Raw genomic sequence first — 18,473 nt, 5'->3', positions numbered from 1 at the left:
ATGACCCCTTCATGCCTTCAAAACTAGCACCGCTGGGTGACTCTCACACAATACCAAGTACAGCTGAAGCACAAGGGACAGACAACCTTGGCTATCTCTGGAACACATCTTTGTGCTCTTAGAAAGCACTTCCTAGAAGATTTCACCTCAGCGATGCTGGTCTCTTTGTAGTCACTGCTAATTTCCTAACTGAGCTAACCAGCATCAGTTGTCCCAATAGTCCCTCTTATTCTTGACTCTAAAGCCAGAGCCACAGAGTTGAAGCAGCCGTGTTCTGCTGCTTGCTGGGGCTGGAACATGGCCCCCCTTATTCTATCACCAGCTTTCTGTTTTCTGACTCCCTTTCTGCCTAAGCATGGCTGTTCTGGAACTGGCTCTGTAGATTGACCTTGAACCCAGAGATCTGTGTGGCTCTGTCTCCTGGAGTGCTGGGCATGTACCACCATGCCTGAATTTAAGCTTTTCTTCACCTAGAACCTGCTTTGTCCTAGGCTGACCTTGAATTTAGAGATCTGTTTGACTTTGTCTTCTGGGATTACAGGTGTGTACCACAATGCCTGAATCTAAACTTAGCTGGGTAGGATCTTTCCCCAAAATCCCTTGTCTGTTATCTCCTAGAACATAGGATTCAGTTCCATTTCACTTCCTGGTGCCCCAGGTTCAAACTTGAACCAAATATTTTATATTTTAACTTTCTAAGTTTGCTACACTTGTTCAAAACGTTCTTCATGAGACCTAACCAGAGAACCAAGTCTCTGCTGGGCTTTTCAGAGACTCCCTTGTCAATGCGATCATCACAAATCCCTTCACCTCAGCCTCAGGCAGACTCTCAGACAAGGGCGAAAGCAGCCACATTCTTCACCAAAGACCACAAAAACAGTCTCTAGGCCACATACTGAAATTTTCCACTAAAATCTCTTGGGTCATGTCCGCACAATTCAAATTCCTCTCAGTAACAAAATCTTTCATATTCCTACCAGGTTGGCTTATTACGCCCCACTTAAAACATTCCATGGCTTTTCAAACCCAAAGTTGCCAAATCCACATTTTTCCAAACAAAAAGATGGTCAGGCCCATCACAGCAATACCCCAGTACCTGGTGCCAGCTTCTGTCTCTGTTCACAGCAGTGACATCAGGACCAAGACAACTCATAGACAACATTTAATTGTTGCTGGCTTATAGGTCAGAGGTTCGGTCCATGATCATCAAGGTCATGGCAGTGTCCAGGCAGGCATGGTACAAGAGGAGCTGAGAGTTCTACATCTTCATCTGAAGGCTGCTAGTGGAAGACTGGCTTCCAGGAAGCTAAGAAGTGACACACCTACTTCACCAGGGGCACACCTTCTAATAGTGTCTGTCATATACACATAGGGCCAAGCATATACAAACCATCCCAGCAGTATTCTGAGCCCTTGTCCTTGTTACTGACTGAAGGCTCCCTGCTCATCCCTCAGATTCCCTGCTCATGCCATGCTCTGCAGATCCAACCTTCAGCTCTGTACACTGGACTTCTGGACACTGAGGATAAATCACTGTGGGTCACAGGCACTACTGAGTGTTCATTCAGGAAGCTGGTGACGTGTTCAGGTTTGAGCACAAAACGCAGTTCATCAGGTTAACCCTGTGGGTGTTCCACACCCCATAACCCTCAGTAATTCCTTCCTGTAGTGACTCTGGAGCTCACAGTGTCCAAGGGCATGGGTTGCAGGAGGGTAGGCACCTCTGAGCCTGGTTTCATGGACTCTCCTGAGGAACACGTTGGCAGTTTGGTTTTTTTGTTTTGTTTTGTTTTGGAGCTGAGGACCGAACCCAGGGCCTTGCACTTTCTAGGCAAGCGCTCTACCACTGAGCTAAATCCCCAACCCCGCGTTGGCAGTTTTAATGGGACTATGTCCCATGCTGACTTCCTCTCACTCTTCTGACTGGCTCCTGGTGTCCCTCTTGTCTGGCTCTTTCCACACAGGTGCCAGCTCCTGGCTCCCAGCCTTGCCTAGCACCTCCTATGGACGGACCTGCTGGTGTGTGCTTAGGTCAGTCACCTCCTTTCCCTCTCGAATCTCACAGACAAAAATAATTGTTATTGTATGGCCAGCAACACCTAAACAGGGTGGATCTAACTAGCCAGTATCTTAACAAATACCCAAGCATCCCAAATATGTACAGTGCTGTCTGATTGACAAGGCCAGTGATGGGTAGCCTCTGTAGGAAGGTACAAGTGACTCATGGAGCACATGGCCACTGGAATTCAGATGTAGGAAGAAGAGGGCAGTTAGCATAGATGTCACCCAAACATAATGATATTGTGCAGCTGGGACTTGAGGGCAGGAAGGTTTGGCACTGCTGTCACTCTGGACTGAGGCTGGGCAGACTGACATCCTTGGTGATATTCTTGCTGGCACAGGAGGAGGCCAGGAGGCTTGGGTTGTACACACTTTACTCCATAAACTCAAGACGAAAGGTCCTATGAACACTGGGAGTTGGCGCTACATCCATCAATGCTCAGTGTCTTTGGGGTGGCTGTGTCCTAGCCTCACTTCTGAGGTGAGGATGAGACTGCCTAGACAGAGGTGGGGAAGGTGGGGTCTCAGAAGGAAAGGAGAAGACAGGCAGTGAGCCACGAAGGGATGAGGTGGCCACTGTGGGGACGTGAGGGTTTCCTAGCCTCTTTCACCCCTGCTACTGTGGTAGCACAGCTGTCACTGGTACAGTTGATAGGACACACACAGTCCACTCCCTACCCTGAGGAGTGTGGGTGGGTATCACTAGCATCTGAGGCTTGGCATGGTGTAGGAGAGGGAGAGGCTTTCCCCTCCTTTTTTTTTTTTTTTTTTTTTTTGGTTCTTTTTTTTCGGAGCTGGGGACCGAACCCAGGGCCTTGCGCTTCCTAGGTAAGCGCTCTACCACTGAGCTAAATCCCCAGCCCCTTTCCCCTCCTTTTTTAAAATGTCCTTCCTTCCTTCTTTCCTTTCTTCCCTCCCTCCCGCCCTTCCTTCCTTCCTTTCTATCTTTCTTATCTTTCTATCTGTGAGGCAGTGTCTTCGATTCAGACTGACCTAAAGCTGTGCCTGAGTGCTGGGGTGCCTGGCAAGGCTGGTGTTCCACCACTGTTGTGTGTCCCAGGTCCTGTTTTGTCCTTTCAAATCAGGCTGGCCTCAAACTCACTGGTAGGGAAAGATGGCCCTGAATTCCTGTTGCTCCTCCTGCTTCCCTCCTGAGTACTGGAATGAAATTCGAGTACCACCAGGTCCAGCACACTCCTCCTTAAAGAGGTCTCCCTGCAGCCTCCCACCCTCCGGAATGGCCCCTGTGGGCCTGAGTGTGGCTGCTCACCCGTATTACAGCTGAGGAAACTAAGGCAGGAGGAATTGGTTTGGGGTTCACTCTTTGTTTTCAGTGCTGTGTGATGCCAGGAATGTGCTGTCCTTATCCTTTCCCAGGCTTCTACCCTGACAGGCTCCCAGTAAGAGGCTTCTCCCTGTCACCTGTCACCAGACCTAGGTGACTTGGCATTGACTGAGGGTGAGGCCATTCATTTGCTTATTACCTTAATAAATCCTCTCTCAACAACTAAACAGTGCTCATAGTGTCTTCTGTAGGGACAGTGTCATCTAACAATGTACACAGAAGGGTCAGCAGACTCCCAGCATGCTTAGCAGAGCTGTGGAGCCCCACATGCCCAAGCCTAGCTTGTTCCATTCCTGATCCCTGGCTCCTGGTGGGGAGCCATCGAGGACAGCACAGGCATACTGAGCAGTACTCTGCATGGTAGAACCTGGTCTCTCTGACCTGTCCATCACCCAGGTCTTGTGTGACAGATGCAAATTACAGCTTTGGGAGGCTAAGCTGTCATCCTGGTAGCCTAGCAGTGTTTGGGCAATCCCACTTGTTCTTGAAAGAAACCTGTCATTCCCACCTTTGTATCCTGTGGCACAGTCCCACCCAACCACCAGAACCAGGTCCCTAGGGTGCAGAGCAAGATTCTGCGTAGCTTGCTCAGACTTTCCAGAACCTTCTGCCATGGTGGGGGAGATGGCTGTGGTTGGGCTGAGGCAAAATGCTGGGAACTGATGACAGCCCCAAGTCCTGCTGCTTCCAGGGCAGCAGTGGGCAGCAGGAGAGGGTTGCATGAGTACAGGGTGGATTCCAACAGACAAGACACCCTGGACTGGGGGGATGAGAGGGGTAGGGTCTTGGGGCCATTAGATCTGTCCCCTTGATTTGCCCACATGAGGGAACTTGACTTTTATCATCCACAGGCTACTAGCTGATGCTTCCAGGTCCATACAGTGGTCACTGGGCATTGCTTCCCAGGTGGTAGGCAGGCCTTCTTAGTCAGCAGTATATCCATGAAACTCTTAATCACTCCTAGGCATGTGTGGAGCCAAGCTATGGAGCCCCTTGGGTGAGCAGCAGCACTGGGACTGTCCTTTAAAGACTCTGTGGGGGGCTGGGGACTTAGCTCAGCGGTAGAGCGCTTACCTAGGAAGCGCAAGGCCCTGGGTTCGGACTCCAGCTCCGAAAAAAAGAACCAAAAAAAGAAAAAAAAAAAAGACTCTGTGGGTCTTGGGACTGGGGCTCATTTGTTTGTGGCTTAGATTTTCTTCCTTTCCTTCCTTCCTTTTCTTTCTTTAATATAAGTTTTCATCTGAAGTTGGTTTCACAGCATGTAAAGCACAGCCACTTGACAGATGAGAAGCTAAACTGGCTAAGAACTTCCTGGTCTGTGTGCTGGGTGCTTTCCCATCTGCATAGACCTAAGGAAGCAGAGTCAGGATGCACTCTGGAAAGTCTTGGAAGTCAAACAGGAAGTGATGGCCAGTGACCAAGCCGTGTGCAGCCTGGTACAGGTTTCTGCTGTCCCAGTCAGAACTGAGACCCCAGACTGTCTTAGCAAGGCAAGATATCTGATTTGTGACAGGGTCAGGGAAGAAGACTTTGACAAGGTTTGGCCTGATCTGGCACCAGCTGCCAGCCTCTTAAAGCTGGTTTGTCCTAGAGTCTAGGGACAATAAGAGAGGCCCGGAGCACTCTGATCCAGCCCATGACTTGGTGACGCCCCTTCAGCTAAGAGCCCACAGCCTATGGCTCCCAAAGCTTAGTTCTCACATGAGCCTCAGCCTACCACAATGCTGTCTCCTCCATGTGCCTCCGGGGGCCCAATCTGGTCATGGGGACGCCTGCTTAGTGGTTTCCATAGGGAGATCTGAGTAATCACTGGCACCACTGCCTCTCACCAAGTCTCCTCTGGGGAAGCACAATGCCCTGGTGGCACTCAGGGTCCTATTGAGCTTCCTGGTAGGCCAGAGGAAGTTTGCACAATAAGCTAATTCCAGGTATTTACAAGAGCCTGTGATGTGTGATAAGGGTCTATGATGCCTCCCTATACATAGTGGTGACTCCTGTTGACACCCTGTTCACCACACATACTGGTATTGCTGTTTGGAGCAATGAAGGCCTTTTTCTGGCCCCAAGACATGCCACTAGCTCCAGGGACCAGGACATTCCATGGGGCAGTGGCTGGCCACCTTCTTGCATGTTTCTTCCTATATTAGCATATAGGCAGGAGACTGAGAGCAGCTGGCAGAGAGCCTTACTCATGGGCTCAAAATCTGGCTTTCAGGGGTTGGGGATTTAGCTTAGCGGTAGAGCACTTGCTTAGCGAGCACAAGGCCCTGGGTTTGGTCCCCAGCTCCAAAAAAAAAAAGGAAAAAAAAAAATCTGGCCTTCATCCTGTGACCTGGGGAACTGGAGTCTCCTAGGATAGATTTAGGATAATGGATATAATTAAAGAGTATAATCCATAATTCTTTCTGTGACTGACATGACTCTCCCACACCTCACTATCCTTTTACCTTTCTAGCCAGCCTCTATGTTCTGCCCTGTGTTCTCCAGGCTGACATGGGCTCTCTGTGGATAGTCCCAGAGTCCTGTGGATAGTAGGTCTGTCATGGTGCTGGCACTGGTAAATTGGAGCAGGTGAGCCTTTGACCCCCACCTGTGTCAACTTGCCCCCAAACTAGTCTGAGTCCCTGTTTTGAAGGCTGTGCTGAGGAGCAGCAACAGAAGGATCTGGAAGCTTCAGTGTATGAGGCATAGTTGCTGCGTCCACTGGACATCATGTCCATCCATAGACAGTTGTCATGTTCAGTTACACATAGTGGGGTCCCACTTTGACCCTCTGGATGACTGTAACTGAATGTAGCAGGGAGCCACTGGGCACTCTCCCTCCCCTTCTGTGATATGATCTTTGTTGCTCAGATTGAACCCTCCCACCCCCCATGGCTACCAAGTCACAATCATGGGATGTGATTGTTTAAGGGTGGCTGTCCATCAGCAGCCCCCATGGACCCGCCAAAAACCCCACTCTTCCTAACTTCTCTGTCACACATCCAGTTACCTGCCTCATGGCTCCTCTATCCTGTGCAGCCATGATGGTCTGTATCATGCTCTGAAAGACACTGTTTCTGCTTAGTTTGGCAACATGGGGCAAGGGCCCTACCCAGTAGCACCCTAGTCTCTATGATCCCGTTGGGTGGCTAGTCTCCCCATTGTGTCCTTTCTACTCCCATCCCAGGTACCTGGTTTACAGTAACATTGTTAACGGAGACCATATTAGGCAGACCCAATATGAGTAGCCAAGCTACTGGCTTCCTGTGCTCTAAGGGGTCAAATCTGTAGTAACAGGCTGGCCAGAGAAGTGGGAGCAATCTTGGTGCACATTGCTTTGGGCTTGTCCCCTAGAGTTCCCAGCACAATCCTGCTAGGGCAGTGATGCCCACATATCCACCAGCCCTGCCAGGTTAGCTGAGCACTACTCAGTTTGTACTCCAGAGTGACTGCAGCAAGGCAGCTCTTGGGAGGGATGGTGACCTCTGCAGGGCTGGCAGCTCTCTGCCAAGAACCTAGGTCTTTGCATGCCACCATGCAACCCTGTTGTGCTGTGGAGGCTGATGACTCCCCACAGACTTGTAAACAGGCTGTACCTTGCCTTCTGGCTCTGGAGTGAGGGTGTCTTGTCTCCTAGTTTTCTCCTGTGCCGATACCTGCCCCCGAGCTGTGGAGGGATGTGATTTTGCAAACGGCTCAGAGTACGAGGTTGCAGCTTGCTCATGGCATATTCAGTGATGTGTGGCCCCAGTGGAGCTCTTGGGCCTTGGGGAGGCTGGGTCTCCAGATCACAGGGCACAAGAGATAGGACCATTAAGAAAGCCGCTAGGTGTGCTCTGGGCTCCCCTCTTCCTGCCTTGCTGCCCTTCTTAAGATACCATGCCCCAGGCCCAGTTGCTGTCCCCGGAAGCTGTGGCCCTGCCTTACTTCTCTGCATTTACCATAAGAGCTAGGCCTTGTGGTGGGTGACATCCTGCCTCTGCTCAGCCTAGAGAAGCGAAACTGTTTGTGAAAGCTGGTGGGGTTCCCTGGGAATACCCATACACCTGGTGGGGCCTGTCCTGGGCCTCTCCATGAGTATGAAGATCTAAGACAGGCTCTGGGGACCCTCATGGGTAACCCTGTCTAGTGGACAGGGCAAGCCAGAGACTATGGCAGCCTTCAGATCACTGTGGGTAGCTACCCAAGCACAGGGTTGGGAGGTCACTCCCCTGCTTCTACAGCCACCCCACCCACTTCCTGATATCTTTGGTCATTTCCTCCCAGAGTACAAAGTCGTTACTGTTCCTGCCTGTGACATGGGTACCATACAGCCCTTGCAAAACCCTTGTAACAGCTCAGAGTCAGGAGCACCAAGGTCATGGCACCTGAAAATCCACACTGGTACCTTATCTCAGGAGTCCAGCCTGCTACTGTGCATGTGTGGCTTCCATGCCTTTAGCCTCTGAGCAAAGGCACCCTAGAAATACCCCCATACTGGGCCCCCTGTCTCTATAGCTAGTAGTAGACCTGTCATATCTCATGCGAGGGTGACCTGGGCAGTGGCTACCTTGCTTGTGTGTCCTAGGGGCTTGGGTATGATGAGTGAGGATGATTGTGGTGGGCAGATTGGGGTCTTGTGCCCCAGAGGGGTGACACATATTGTTTGGCATTCAGATAGTAACACAGCCACTCAGGACTCTCTGCCAGGTCCAGCAGGGTCAGGGCCCAGCTGTGTCTACTCTGCTCCAGGCTCTCAAGTCTAGGCTCCTGATTGCAAAGTGTGCTTTGTGAGGTCAAGTTCTGACTTCCTTGAGAGGGGGGGGAGGGTCCATCCTTATCAGCTGTCAATGTCAAAGTGGCAGGCACCAAGGACTCAGGTACACAAGAGCTTCCTGAAGCCTGCAGTATCCACAAGGCTTGAGCTGCCATGGGGTCTGTGCTCTGCCTTTGCCAAAGTAACAGGGTCAGCCAAGAACTGGGAAAGATGGAAGTCTCCATGGGGCATGGGCCTGGGACCTCAGAGGCAGTGCGCAATGCTAGCTGGGTCACAGCACACCCCAGCACTGTTGGCTTCTCTAGGGCTCACCCAGATACCCCATCTGCCCGCCTTTCCTGGAGTTCACATCCTTGACAGATACAGTTGCCCTCCACAAGCCAGCAGGAATTCCTCCTGTGCCCTCACATGCCTTCCTCCTTGTACCCAACAGCTGGTCAGCGAGAAAGTTGGTGGGGCCGAAGGGACCAAACTGGATGATGACTTCAGAGAGATGGAAAAGGTAGGATTCCACACTGGACTGTGGTGGGGGCTACTCCTGCTGGAGGACAGAAGAGCCTATATCCAGCTCCACCTCCACCTCTAATGGCTCCAACACTGTGGCTCTCTCCACAGAAAGTGGATATCACCAGTAAGGCCGTGGCAGAGGTGCTGGTCAGAACCATAGAATATCTGCAACCTAACCCAGGTAGGTAGGGCCTGGGCCTCTGGTTAGAGGGGTAGGAAGGGGAATACTGGGTCTGATTCCTCAGACTTCCCTTGGAACTGAAGTGATAATGACCTACTCTTGATGGCCTCTACACACACAAGGATTCCCTCTGCTGACTTGCAGAGCCAGTGTGCAGTGGAACCAGGTCTTCCCAGGCAAGGGTGACAGGGCACTCACTGAAGATTGAGAAAGTTAGACCACGTTCAAGAACCCAGACCACAGTGCTGTGATCATTTTGGCCTCTGCAGATGACAGATAGGCCTTCTTGCCAAGGCCTGGAGGAAGGGATGTATTGGAATTGTTCCCCTCCTCTGTGAACTGCCAAGTCCTTGGGAGTATACCCAGAGACAGCCTGGTGCCTGGCCCACTGGCCAGTTGGGGATATGAGGGCCCTGGTCTGGTGTACGCCTCAGTACAGTATAGTGTGGAGAGGAGCCTGTGAACCCACCTAGGCCATCTGTCCTCTTACAGCCTCGAGGGCCAAGCTGACTATGCTGAATACTGTATCCAAGATCCGGGGCCAAGTGAAGAATCCTGGCTACCCACAGTCAGAGGGTCTGCTGGGAGAGTGCATGGTCCGCCATGGCAAGGAACTAGGCGGAGAGTCCAACTTTGGTGAGGGGTAGCTGAAGGGTTGGGTGAGTGGGGCAGCCATAGCCATGTCCAAGGAAGTCTGGCAGGAGGGTCCTTTGTTGACCATATTCTGACTTGCTCGACTTAGTCTGGGGGTCACTCAGGAGTGGGAAGGCCTGCCCATGACAACCACCCCTTCCTGCAGGCGATGCTCTGCTAGATGCAGGTGAGTCTATGAAGCGCCTGGCTGAGGTGAAGGACTCACTGGACATCGAGGTCAAGCAGAACTTCATCGACCCACTGCAGAACCTGTGTGACAAGGATCTGAAGGAGATCCAGGTGCTGTCCTGTTCCTGGGTAGGTGGGGAGGCTGCCCCTATGCAGCTGTGCAGCTTCATCACGTGTCTGCACCCACAGCACCACCTGAAGAAGTTGGAGGGCCGCCGCCTTGACTTTGACTACAAGAAGAAGCGCCAGGGCAAGATCCCTGATGAGGAGCTGCGTCAGGCCCTAGAGAAGTTTGAGGAGTCCAAGGAGGTGGCGGAGACCAGTATGCACAACCTCCTGGAGACTGATGTGCGTGTCACGCGGGGCCTAGTACCCAAAACACCCTTCCACTAGGAAGAGGGAGCTGCATACTGAGGAGGGGGAGGGGGTATTGAACATTCAGGACGAGGGCGTGGCCATGTCATCAGCTTTTCCCCTGTCGCAGATTGAGCAGGTGAGCCAGCTCTCAGCCCTAGTGGATGCCCAGCTGGACTACCACCGGCAGGCAGTGCAGATCCTGGAGGAGCTGGCTGATAAGCTGAAGCGCAGGTGAATAGTATCTTCCCTCCTGCTTCCTGCAGTTCCTGCAGCTGCTGCGCGCCCCCTGCTGATGAATATGGGCAGTGCATGCAACCTGCCTAGCCATGCACAGGCTGTGGCACACTGGTGCTAGGTTGTGTCGGTAAAGGGTCCTTGGAGCTGTGTTGCTGTGGGGTCCCAGGAGGGAGCTGAGCCCTATGGGAGATGGCAGTGGTAGCCTGAGCCAGAAGATGAGAAGACAAGGGAGTTTGCTGGGCCAGCAGCTCAGGTCCATATCCTTTGCCTTCCTGTGTCAGACTGCAGTTTCCTGGGTAGCCAGAGGCACAGTGCACAGGGGGTGACTTTGAAGGCAGAGGTGACTGACAGTGTTTGGGTGCTCGAGATGGGGGGACTTTGGTTAGGGCCAGCCCAGGTCTATGACAACCTGGTACTGGGGCCGCAGGGTGGAAGAAGGGTTGTGGGCACTCAGGGTTTTATGTTCCTGCAGGGTGAGAGAAGCCTCCTCACGCCCCAGGAGGGAGTTCAAGCCCAGGCCCCAGGAGCCCTTTGAGCTTGGAGAGCTGGAGCAGCCCAATGGGGGATTCCCCTGTGCCTCAGCACCCAAGATCACAGGTAGCAAAGCTCTGTGGAACGTGCCAGGGATGGAGCGAGGCCTGTTCACCTCACTCACACCTACCCTCCTCTCTGTTTACAGCTTCGTCATCATTTAGATCAGGGGACAAGCCCACCAGGACGCCCAGCAAGAGTATGCGTGAGTGTCTGGGGTGGAAGTTGTCACTGCTGTCCTGGGTGAGAGGGACTACGTGCCCCACTCTCACCCTGCTGCTGGTTGTTGAGGGTCACACCCTCCCTGTTGTCAAAGCTGACTGATTTCCCCTCTCCCTGGCCACTGGCCTATCCGCACTGCACTGATACCTCTATCCTGTTCCCAGCACCCCTGGACCAGCCAAGCTGCAAGGCGCTGTATGACTTTGAGCCAGAGAACGATGGCGAGCTGGGCTTCCGAGAGGGTGACCTCATCACGCTTACCAACCAGATCGATGAGAACTGGTATGAGGGGATGCTGCATGGCCAGTCAGGCTTCTTCCCACTTAGCTATGTGCAGGTGCTGGTGCCTCTGCCTCAGTGACTGCGCTTGCACACTGACTAGCGCCTGCACACGCTGCCAGTCACAGTGTGGCAGTAGTCTAATGCCAAGGTGCTCTATAAACACTAATGTTCCTCCAGGGGAGACCTCTTCCCTCCTCCCTCAGCCCTGGGGCCCCCCATCCTAAGACTCAGAAAGGCCCACCCTGAGGTTCTATTACCTTTCTGGTGGTGGCAGCTCCCACCTATTTCAACCCTTCCCAGCCCGTTGCTGGCGATGGGCCCATGCCCCTCTCCAGGCTCCCTAGGGGAGGCAGGTCCTTGGGATCCCCAGCCTGCAAGCACAGCCAGCTCAGCATATGGAGACACCTGGCACCTGCTGCTCATTCAGAAGTGCACAAGGCATGAACGTGTACACTTCCCATGGGACCACAGACCCAGCTCAGCCCTGTTGAAGACCAAGCACAAAGGCCCTGAAGAGTGGACATTCCCAGGTCCCTGGCACCTTCCCCTGAGCCAGCTCCACTGCTACCTGCTCATGTGACTCTACAGCTGGCCACAGGCAGTTGGCAGGTCCCTTTTCAACCAGCATGCGAGGCTGGCCACAGCCGCGGCTCTGCATCATGAGGGAGGCTTTGGCTGGACTCAGTTACACTCTTCTCTACAGCTGCCCCACAACCCGTGGCTTGTCCCTGGTACGTGGGGCCACACCCATGCCCCCTAGATGGGCAACACTGTCCTCCAGCCTGTGAAGTGGACTTTACTCCTAATTTTTTTTTTTTTAAAAGTATTAAATATCTCTTTCTATAGCCACTGTCCCATCTTCATTCAGGGAAACCCTGTTCCCCTGCAAAGCCCCAACAAGTGCCATCCCACCCCAGCCCCAGGCTTATGCTGTAGGCACTCAGAGACTTTATTACCCAGCCTGTCCCAGGACAGCAAAGCTTACAGCCTCAGCTCCCCTGCTTGAGCACGCTGCAGACCTGCTCCAGCACGTGGCACATGCCCTGGTCCTTCGGGGTCCTGCTGGCCAAGGACATCTGCAAGAGGAGGACTGAGGTCAGGCTCTGCCTGGACACATGCCCTTGGCCTCCAGGGCTGCAGCCCAAGTAAGAGCCTTTGGCACAGCCTTTGGTGGGCCTGGGCCACTTTGAAGTTTTGGTCCTGTAGACTTCTTTGCTTGGGTTTGGGGAGGAGAGTCTTGGCTGTGTAGCTCAGGCTAACCTAGCCTAAAATAAGACTCACACACAGACTCCACATGCACATGCCTTTGGGTGCTGGTTGACATGTATGCCACACCCAGCACCACTGTGAGTCTGAGCAGTGCACAGTGCAGAGCATCGTCCTGGGCAGAGTGTTCAGCTCCACACACCAGCAGGGAGGGCTCATGCTTACAAATGCTTACAGCAGCAGGTAGAACCTGGGCCCCTGCATGTCTGGCAAGTGCCTTTACCTAGCTACCTAGGGCCTGAGACTGTTGCTCACATTCTAGGATGTGGCCTTGTGCTCCCCACAGGTCCATGCCTCACCTTGAGCTTGTCCAGGTAGGTATGCTCTGGGCTCCAGGCCTCTTGGAACTTCACAAGGTCAGGGGCACCTTTGTAGAACTCCACCAGCATCATCTGCAAGGCAGGGAACAGCACACCTGGCTCATGCTTTCTTGACCCTGTAGTTCCCAGAACTGCCAGAGATAGATGATAGATTGATATTGACTACACTGCAGGCCTGCCCTGACAGTGGGCTAGCCTCATCCCAAGATGTCACACCCATGATCCCTCAGGAATGACAAACATCTGAGTAGACACAGCTATGAAGAATGGTCACCCAGTCAGGTGTGGTGGGGGCAGGCCTGTCACCTCTGCACTGAGACAGTTGAGGCAGTATAATCAAAAGCTTGACTACAAAGGGAGACCCTGGAGCTGCAGCCGCACGCAGGTAGCTCACCATCTCCTGAAGAACATCGTTGGTCAGGAAGCTATCTTGGACATACGCCATCTCTACATCCATGGGGATTCCATAGTCACTGGGCCTTTGCTGCTAGGAAAGGTGGGGACCAGTCAGAGAGGCCTTTCCTGTCCCCAGCCCATAGTGCCAAGGGCCTGATGGAGAAATAGCCCAACCCAATCTAGAACTGGAGTCACCTGCCCGGCACTCAGAACATCTTGTCCTCAAACCTCTGCCCAGGCGCACTCCCATCGGATGCTCTCTCATCCGTGCAATCCCACTTTGCCTGCTCACATCTATGTCCCTCAACTCGCTCTCCTCCAGCTCACCCACCTCAGGGGGAGGCATCACCCAGAAAGGGCAGATCTTGGACTCAGGGCCTGGGTTGCCGGAGTAGTAGGGGGCTGTGGGAACAATGACAGGTTGAAGTTGAGGGCGCAGTGGACCTGGCCTGGTAAATCCCCCAACCCAGAGCCTTGCTGGGACCTCACAGCACAGCAGGGCCAGGCAGGGCTGGAAGCCATTGTTGGAGCCTTGCAGTCTCAACTGGTACTCCATCTGTGCATCGATGTCCTGCAAGGAGGGTGCTGCAGGGCTGTGTGGGTGGCTGTGGTACCAGCCCACCAGGGACAGGCCTCGCAGGAACAGGACCTGGTGGATCTGTAGAGACACAGGTTAGGTTAGGGTGGGCAGGACCAGGGCCTCGAGCTGCTCTTGAGTTTCACACAAAAGTAGTTAAGTACTTACTCAACACGGTGGGAGTATGACTAAGAAATACATCTGGAGCTGGACAGTAGTGTCGTACTCCTTTAATCCCAGCACTTGGGAATCAAGAGGTACATGGATCTGTGAGTTCGACACCAACCAGCCTGGTCTACACAGAAAAACCCTGTCTCAAAAAACAAAAGCATCTGGGAGCTGGAAGAATGGCTCAGTAGTTAAAAAGCACTTGATGCTTTCGTAGAGGACTGGAGTTCAATTCTCAGCATCCACATGAAGTTTCAACTACATTAGTAACTCCATGTCCAGGGACTCTTGACACCCTCATCTGGCACCCAGAGGCAACCATATAAGCATAAGACTCTTGCACATAAATCAACAACAAATATTGGGGGCTATGTGGTGGCGGTGTACTCCTTTAACCCCAGCACTCAAGATGGAGACAGGTAAATCTCCTGAGTTTGACACTATCCTGGTCTAGAGTGACTTTCAAGACTATACACAAAGACCCTGTCTTGAAAAGCTCAAAAAAGCTCTTGTTGGGTTATCAACACCCACATGGTGGCTTACAACTGTCTACAACTCCAGATCCAGAGGATCCAGTGCCCTCTAATTACTTGCATGTGCCCCAGGCACACACAGGATGCACAGACACATTCAGGCAAAACACCATACAGAAGATAGGAAAGATAGGGGGCTGGAGAGATGGCTCAGTGGTTAAGAGCACTGACTGCTCTTCCAGAGGTCCTGAGTTCAATTCCCAGCAACCACATGGCAGCTCACAGCCCTCTGTAATGGGATCTGATGGCCTCTTCTGGTGTGTCTGAAGACTCATATATTAAATAAATGAATCAGGGGTGGGGGTTAAAAAAATGAATCTTTTTTTAAAAAATCCATTAAATTAAAAAAAATTACATATAGGGCTGTACAAGTGGTAGCACACACCTTTAATCTCAGCACTCTGAAAATAAGAGGCACATGGATCTATGAGTTTGGTCAGCCTGGCCAGACCCACAGTCTACATACAGAACGAGTTCCAGGACAGCCAGAGCTACACAGAGAATACATATCGCATCCAAAAATTAAAACAAAATTACATCTAGGCATGGGAGCAGGCCTGTCCTACCAGTACTCAAAAGGTTGAGGCAGGAGGATGCTATAATCTTGGCTAGCCTGGTCTACATAGCAATCCTGTCATATAAAGCACAGAGCCAGCATTTCTATCCCAGACGTGGGCACTAACATTTGCAGAATTAGGTATTGTCCTGGCCCCTTCCTGACAAGCTCTCACCTCCTCCTCAACCGTGGCTGCAGTATCAGGGTCCCCTAGCCGACTCCTGCAGGGGAAGGCTCTCAGCACGGTCAGCACTGTGGGATACCCAACAAGAAGCCATCAGTCCTGCCCCGGTTACACCCTTGTCCACCCAGACCCAATACCCACTCTGATTATTGATGTCCCAGCGACCACCAAGGTAGCCCACGACCTCACTCCGAGTCAGGTGACAGTGGAAGTCCTGGGGACAGAATAGAGAGGGCTGGCTGAGGCTGCACTTGTATCTCAATGCAGGAGCTAGCAGTGAGATAGCAATTTATCAAGATGTGCATTTATCCAGGATTTACTAGGGATGTAATTCACTGGTGAGCACTTAGCACATACAAAGGCACTGGGGTCCACTTCTAAATGAGTACCTATTATTTACTAGTACTGAGTACTTTCTGTATATCTCTTCAGTGTCCCCAAACATGGAGGGTGACCAGGCAAATTGGCTTTAGTCACTTACCAAGAGGAACAGCACATTACTGGAAACGGCCACGTTGAATGGCTGGAACTTGTTGATGGCAGCGAAGGATGTTACTTCTACCAGAGTGTGGGGGTTCCTGGAGTAGTCAGGAGGGTCCCAGGGCTTCAGGAACTCAGGCTCTTCCCCACCCCCACCCCTCCTGAGTACTCTCAGCAGCTGAGGAGTCCAGGCCCTACCTCTGCTGGATCAAACCAACCAAGGGCTCCAGGGAAGCCAGAACCAAGGCAGATGGTGTAACTGACCTGGCAGAATCTCTGCTGCCCAGCATGCAGTAACGGACGGGCACCCGGACCTTGTCCACACGTTTCCCTGGGGGTGTGGCTTCTGAGGGAGGGAGGGAGGGAGGGAGGGAGGGAGGGAGGGAGGGAGAGAAGAGCCAATATGAACTCTCCTCTCCTCTTTTCATAGAAGCAAGGATGCGCAAGAGGAAGCAGGGGTAGTGAGATAGCTCAGCAGGTCTTGCAACCAAGTCTGATGACCTGAGTTCAATTTCCAGACCCCACACGGCGGAAGAAGGGACCCACCTTTTAAAAGATGTTCTCTAATCTACATCCTAATCACAATAAATAATACATGCCCTTAACCCTAGCACGTGGAAGATGGATCTCTGTCAGTTCTAGGCCAACCAGACTACAGTAAGACCCTGTCTTGGAAGGAAGGAAGGAAGGCAGACCGACCAGAAGAAAAGAAGGCACAGTGGAACTAGACAACTGTCAATCAGGATTCAGATTCCCAGGGCCTAAGAAACATCAGTCAGCTTCCCACATCACAGTCCTTCCTCTGCCCTGGTCCCTCACCTGGCTCCAAGGAACCCTTCCCAGGAGGTCTGTGGCCTTTGTATTCTGATGAAACCCCAGCCAGCACATCCTCCTCCTCCTCCTCCAGCAGCAGTTCCTCCTCCTCCCCTTCACTGGTGGGACTCTGGTGGAATGGAGTGTAGCAACATAACCTCATCTAGGCGCCTCAAGACCTCTATAATATGTCACACACTGGAGCCCAGATCCACTGCCTGGAGTGACCACCAGAGGGCGACAGGTGAGCAGAGGTGCCTGAGATGTAGCCCCCCCCCCCCCCCCCCCCCCCAGCTTGGGATTCAGTCTGTCTCCTCCGGGCTGGACTACCTCACCTGAGGACCCTATCTCTGAGCTCTGTCTCTCCCCTGTTAGTCTCCCTCTGCCAACTGTATTCGTGATACCCACCTCCTTCAGGATCAAAGCACAAGGTAAGCCCTCTGGGCAGCCCAGGAGGCCCTGCTGACCTTGCCTGCCCCTCCTTACCTCCCTCCCTTGTGCTCTCTGCTTCAGCAACCAGGTCAGGTCACTTTGCTGAATCACATCAGACTGTATCCTGCTCCAAGGCCTTTACACACGTCATGTCCGCAGTGCAAAGGGGAAGGCATGTACTTCATACCTCATCAGCAGCAGCTACGGGCATATGTAGCTGGTGACGGCGGAGCCAAGCGGCCTTGTATTTGTCCAGCTTCTGGCCCTTGTACTTGACAGAGGCCCAGCCACAGCCAGACTTCTTGGCTGGGTTGACAAGCTTCTTGCAGTGTGTGGCCCAGGCGCTGGGCGAGTTGAAGACTTGTCCATTTTCCTGCCACACGATCCTGCCATCTAGTTTCAGGTCCCCGATAAACTTCCTGCCCTGAAGGGACAGAGGGGGCTGAAATACACCCACCCAAGTGATTCCTAACTTCATGCTCCCTGAGGCTTTGCGTCCTTATTCTAAGGCTCCTAAGAGGCGCTGTCATAGGAACACCACCAGTACAGCATCCTGGCACTCCACATGCAGATGCACAACTTTAAAATTAAGCAATGGCAGCCAGAGCAGGCATAGCGATCCAGGCCTATCAGCTCAACTACTGGGGAAGCTGAGGCAGGAAGACCACAACTTAAGAGCCTTCTTGGAACACTTAATAAGACTGTTCTCAGAGGTAGAAGCCCTGCCTAAATTCCCAAGTGGGGGGGTTGGGTGCAAGGTCAGGAGTTGATGAGCCCCTGCCTAGAATCCTGCAGTGAGGAGCTGGGGGCGTGGTCGGGTGAAACTCCCCTTCATTCTTGATATCACAAAGAGAGCTTTTGGGGCAATCATTTTAACAGCACACAGTTCTGAAGCCGTCATCTTCATGGAGAGCCTGGGAAGAAAGGCTTCATTTTACAGATGGTGAAGCTGCTATCACACAGATTGGTCGCCAGCGGACACACCCAGATGGCAGTGGTTATGGCTAGGTGGCACTGTGATTAACACGGCTTCTCTGAACTCGTTTCCCTTTATGCACTAGTGGAGGACATGAACGATCTCTGGGACTCGCTCACCAGGTAGTAGATGGATAGCACCCCCTCACCGGGCTCCAGCAGCTCGTCTTTGAGCAGCACCCGCAGCGTGACCGCGCGCCTCGTGAGCGCGCCCCCTAGGGCCAACCCAGGCCCTGCCGTGCTGCCTCCGCTGCCACCGAGGCTGCCGCTGCGCCCTCCGCTACCCGTCCCGCGCTCCGGGTCCTCGGTCTCCGCCTCGTCCTCATCCTCCTCCGGCGCCTCCTCGGCCGTGGCCGTGGAGGACAGAGACTCGGGAGCTGCAGCGAGATAGCAACTGGCTGCAGAGATCGCGTCCCGCTGCCCTGTCCCCGCCAGAGCGGACTACCCTACCTGCCATGGCCGCTGTGTCCCTGCACAGCTTCCTCCGAGT

The 18,473-nt window shown here is 53.0% G+C and overlaps 2 protein-coding genes across 27 annotated transcripts in view; one reads left to right on the top strand and one right to left on the bottom strand.

The window, feature by feature from the left end:
* The window catches only part of Sh3gl1 (SH3 domain containing GRB2 like 1, endophilin A2), a 27,451-nt gene extending 11,078 nt beyond the window's left edge, over nt 1-16,373 (top strand). The window contains exons 2-12 of one of the 4 annotated variants that reach the window (XM_087567833.1): nt 8,578-8,646; nt 8,760-8,832; nt 9,325-9,468; nt 9,632-9,765; nt 9,844-10,002; nt 10,139-10,242; nt 10,721-10,845; nt 10,928-10,984; nt 11,166-11,283; nt 12,812-12,863; nt 16,194-16,373. In XM_087567833.1, coding sequence (XP_087423959.1) covers nt 8,578-8,646; nt 8,760-8,832; nt 9,325-9,468; nt 9,632-9,765; nt 9,844-10,002; nt 10,139-10,242; nt 10,721-10,845; nt 10,928-10,984; nt 11,166-11,283; nt 12,812-12,863; nt 16,194-16,268 — 1,110 coding nt within the window. In that variant the 3' untranslated portion in view covers nt 16,269-16,373. Of the gene's footprint in view, nt 1-8,577; nt 8,647-8,759; nt 8,833-9,324; nt 9,469-9,631; nt 9,766-9,843; nt 10,003-10,138; nt 10,243-10,720; nt 10,846-10,927; nt 10,985-11,165; nt 12,129-12,811; nt 12,864-16,193 lie in introns of those variants that run through there. The other 3 variants (XM_087567834.1, XM_087567832.1, NM_031239.3) reach the window with 3 other exon arrangements.
* Mpnd (MPN domain containing) lies at nt 12,212-18,473 on the bottom strand. Of its 23 annotated transcripts, none has more exons than XR_015628909.1 (14): nt 18,434-18,473; nt 18,104-18,360; nt 17,196-17,432; nt 16,583-16,706; nt 16,028-16,109; nt 15,765-15,861; nt 15,425-15,497; nt 15,275-15,351; nt 14,011-14,137; nt 13,750-13,923; nt 13,597-13,667; nt 13,264-13,356; nt 12,849-12,941; nt 12,215-12,359 (listed from the first exon to the last, which is right to left on the bottom strand). XR_015628909.1 is itself a non-coding variant. In NM_001085406.1 (13 exons), exons 1-13 carry the CDS (start codon nt 18,438-18,440, stop codon nt 12,273-12,275), a joined length of 1,464 nt encoding a protein of 487 aa, NP_001078875.1. In that variant the 5' UTR covers nt 18,441-18,461; the 3' UTR covers nt 12,212-12,272. The 23 variants fall into 23 exon arrangements, 6 of the variants coding, with proteins under 6 accessions (NP_001078875.1, XP_087423766.1, XP_087423767.1 ...); XR_015628908.1 differs by having other exon boundaries at nt 13,264-13,353; XR_015628907.1 differs by having other exon boundaries at nt 13,755-13,923.

The sequence above is a fragment of the Rattus norvegicus genome, chromosome 9, assembly GCF_021556685.1.
Source record: "Rattus norvegicus strain SHRSP/BbbUtx chromosome 9, alternate assembly SHRSP_T2T, whole genome shotgun sequence".
Taxonomy (NCBI): Eukaryota; Metazoa; Chordata; class Mammalia; order Rodentia; family Muridae; genus Rattus; species Rattus norvegicus.
The sequence above is the reverse complement of the archived record's forward strand: the minus strand, read 5'-3'. Positions and strand labels throughout refer to the sequence as shown.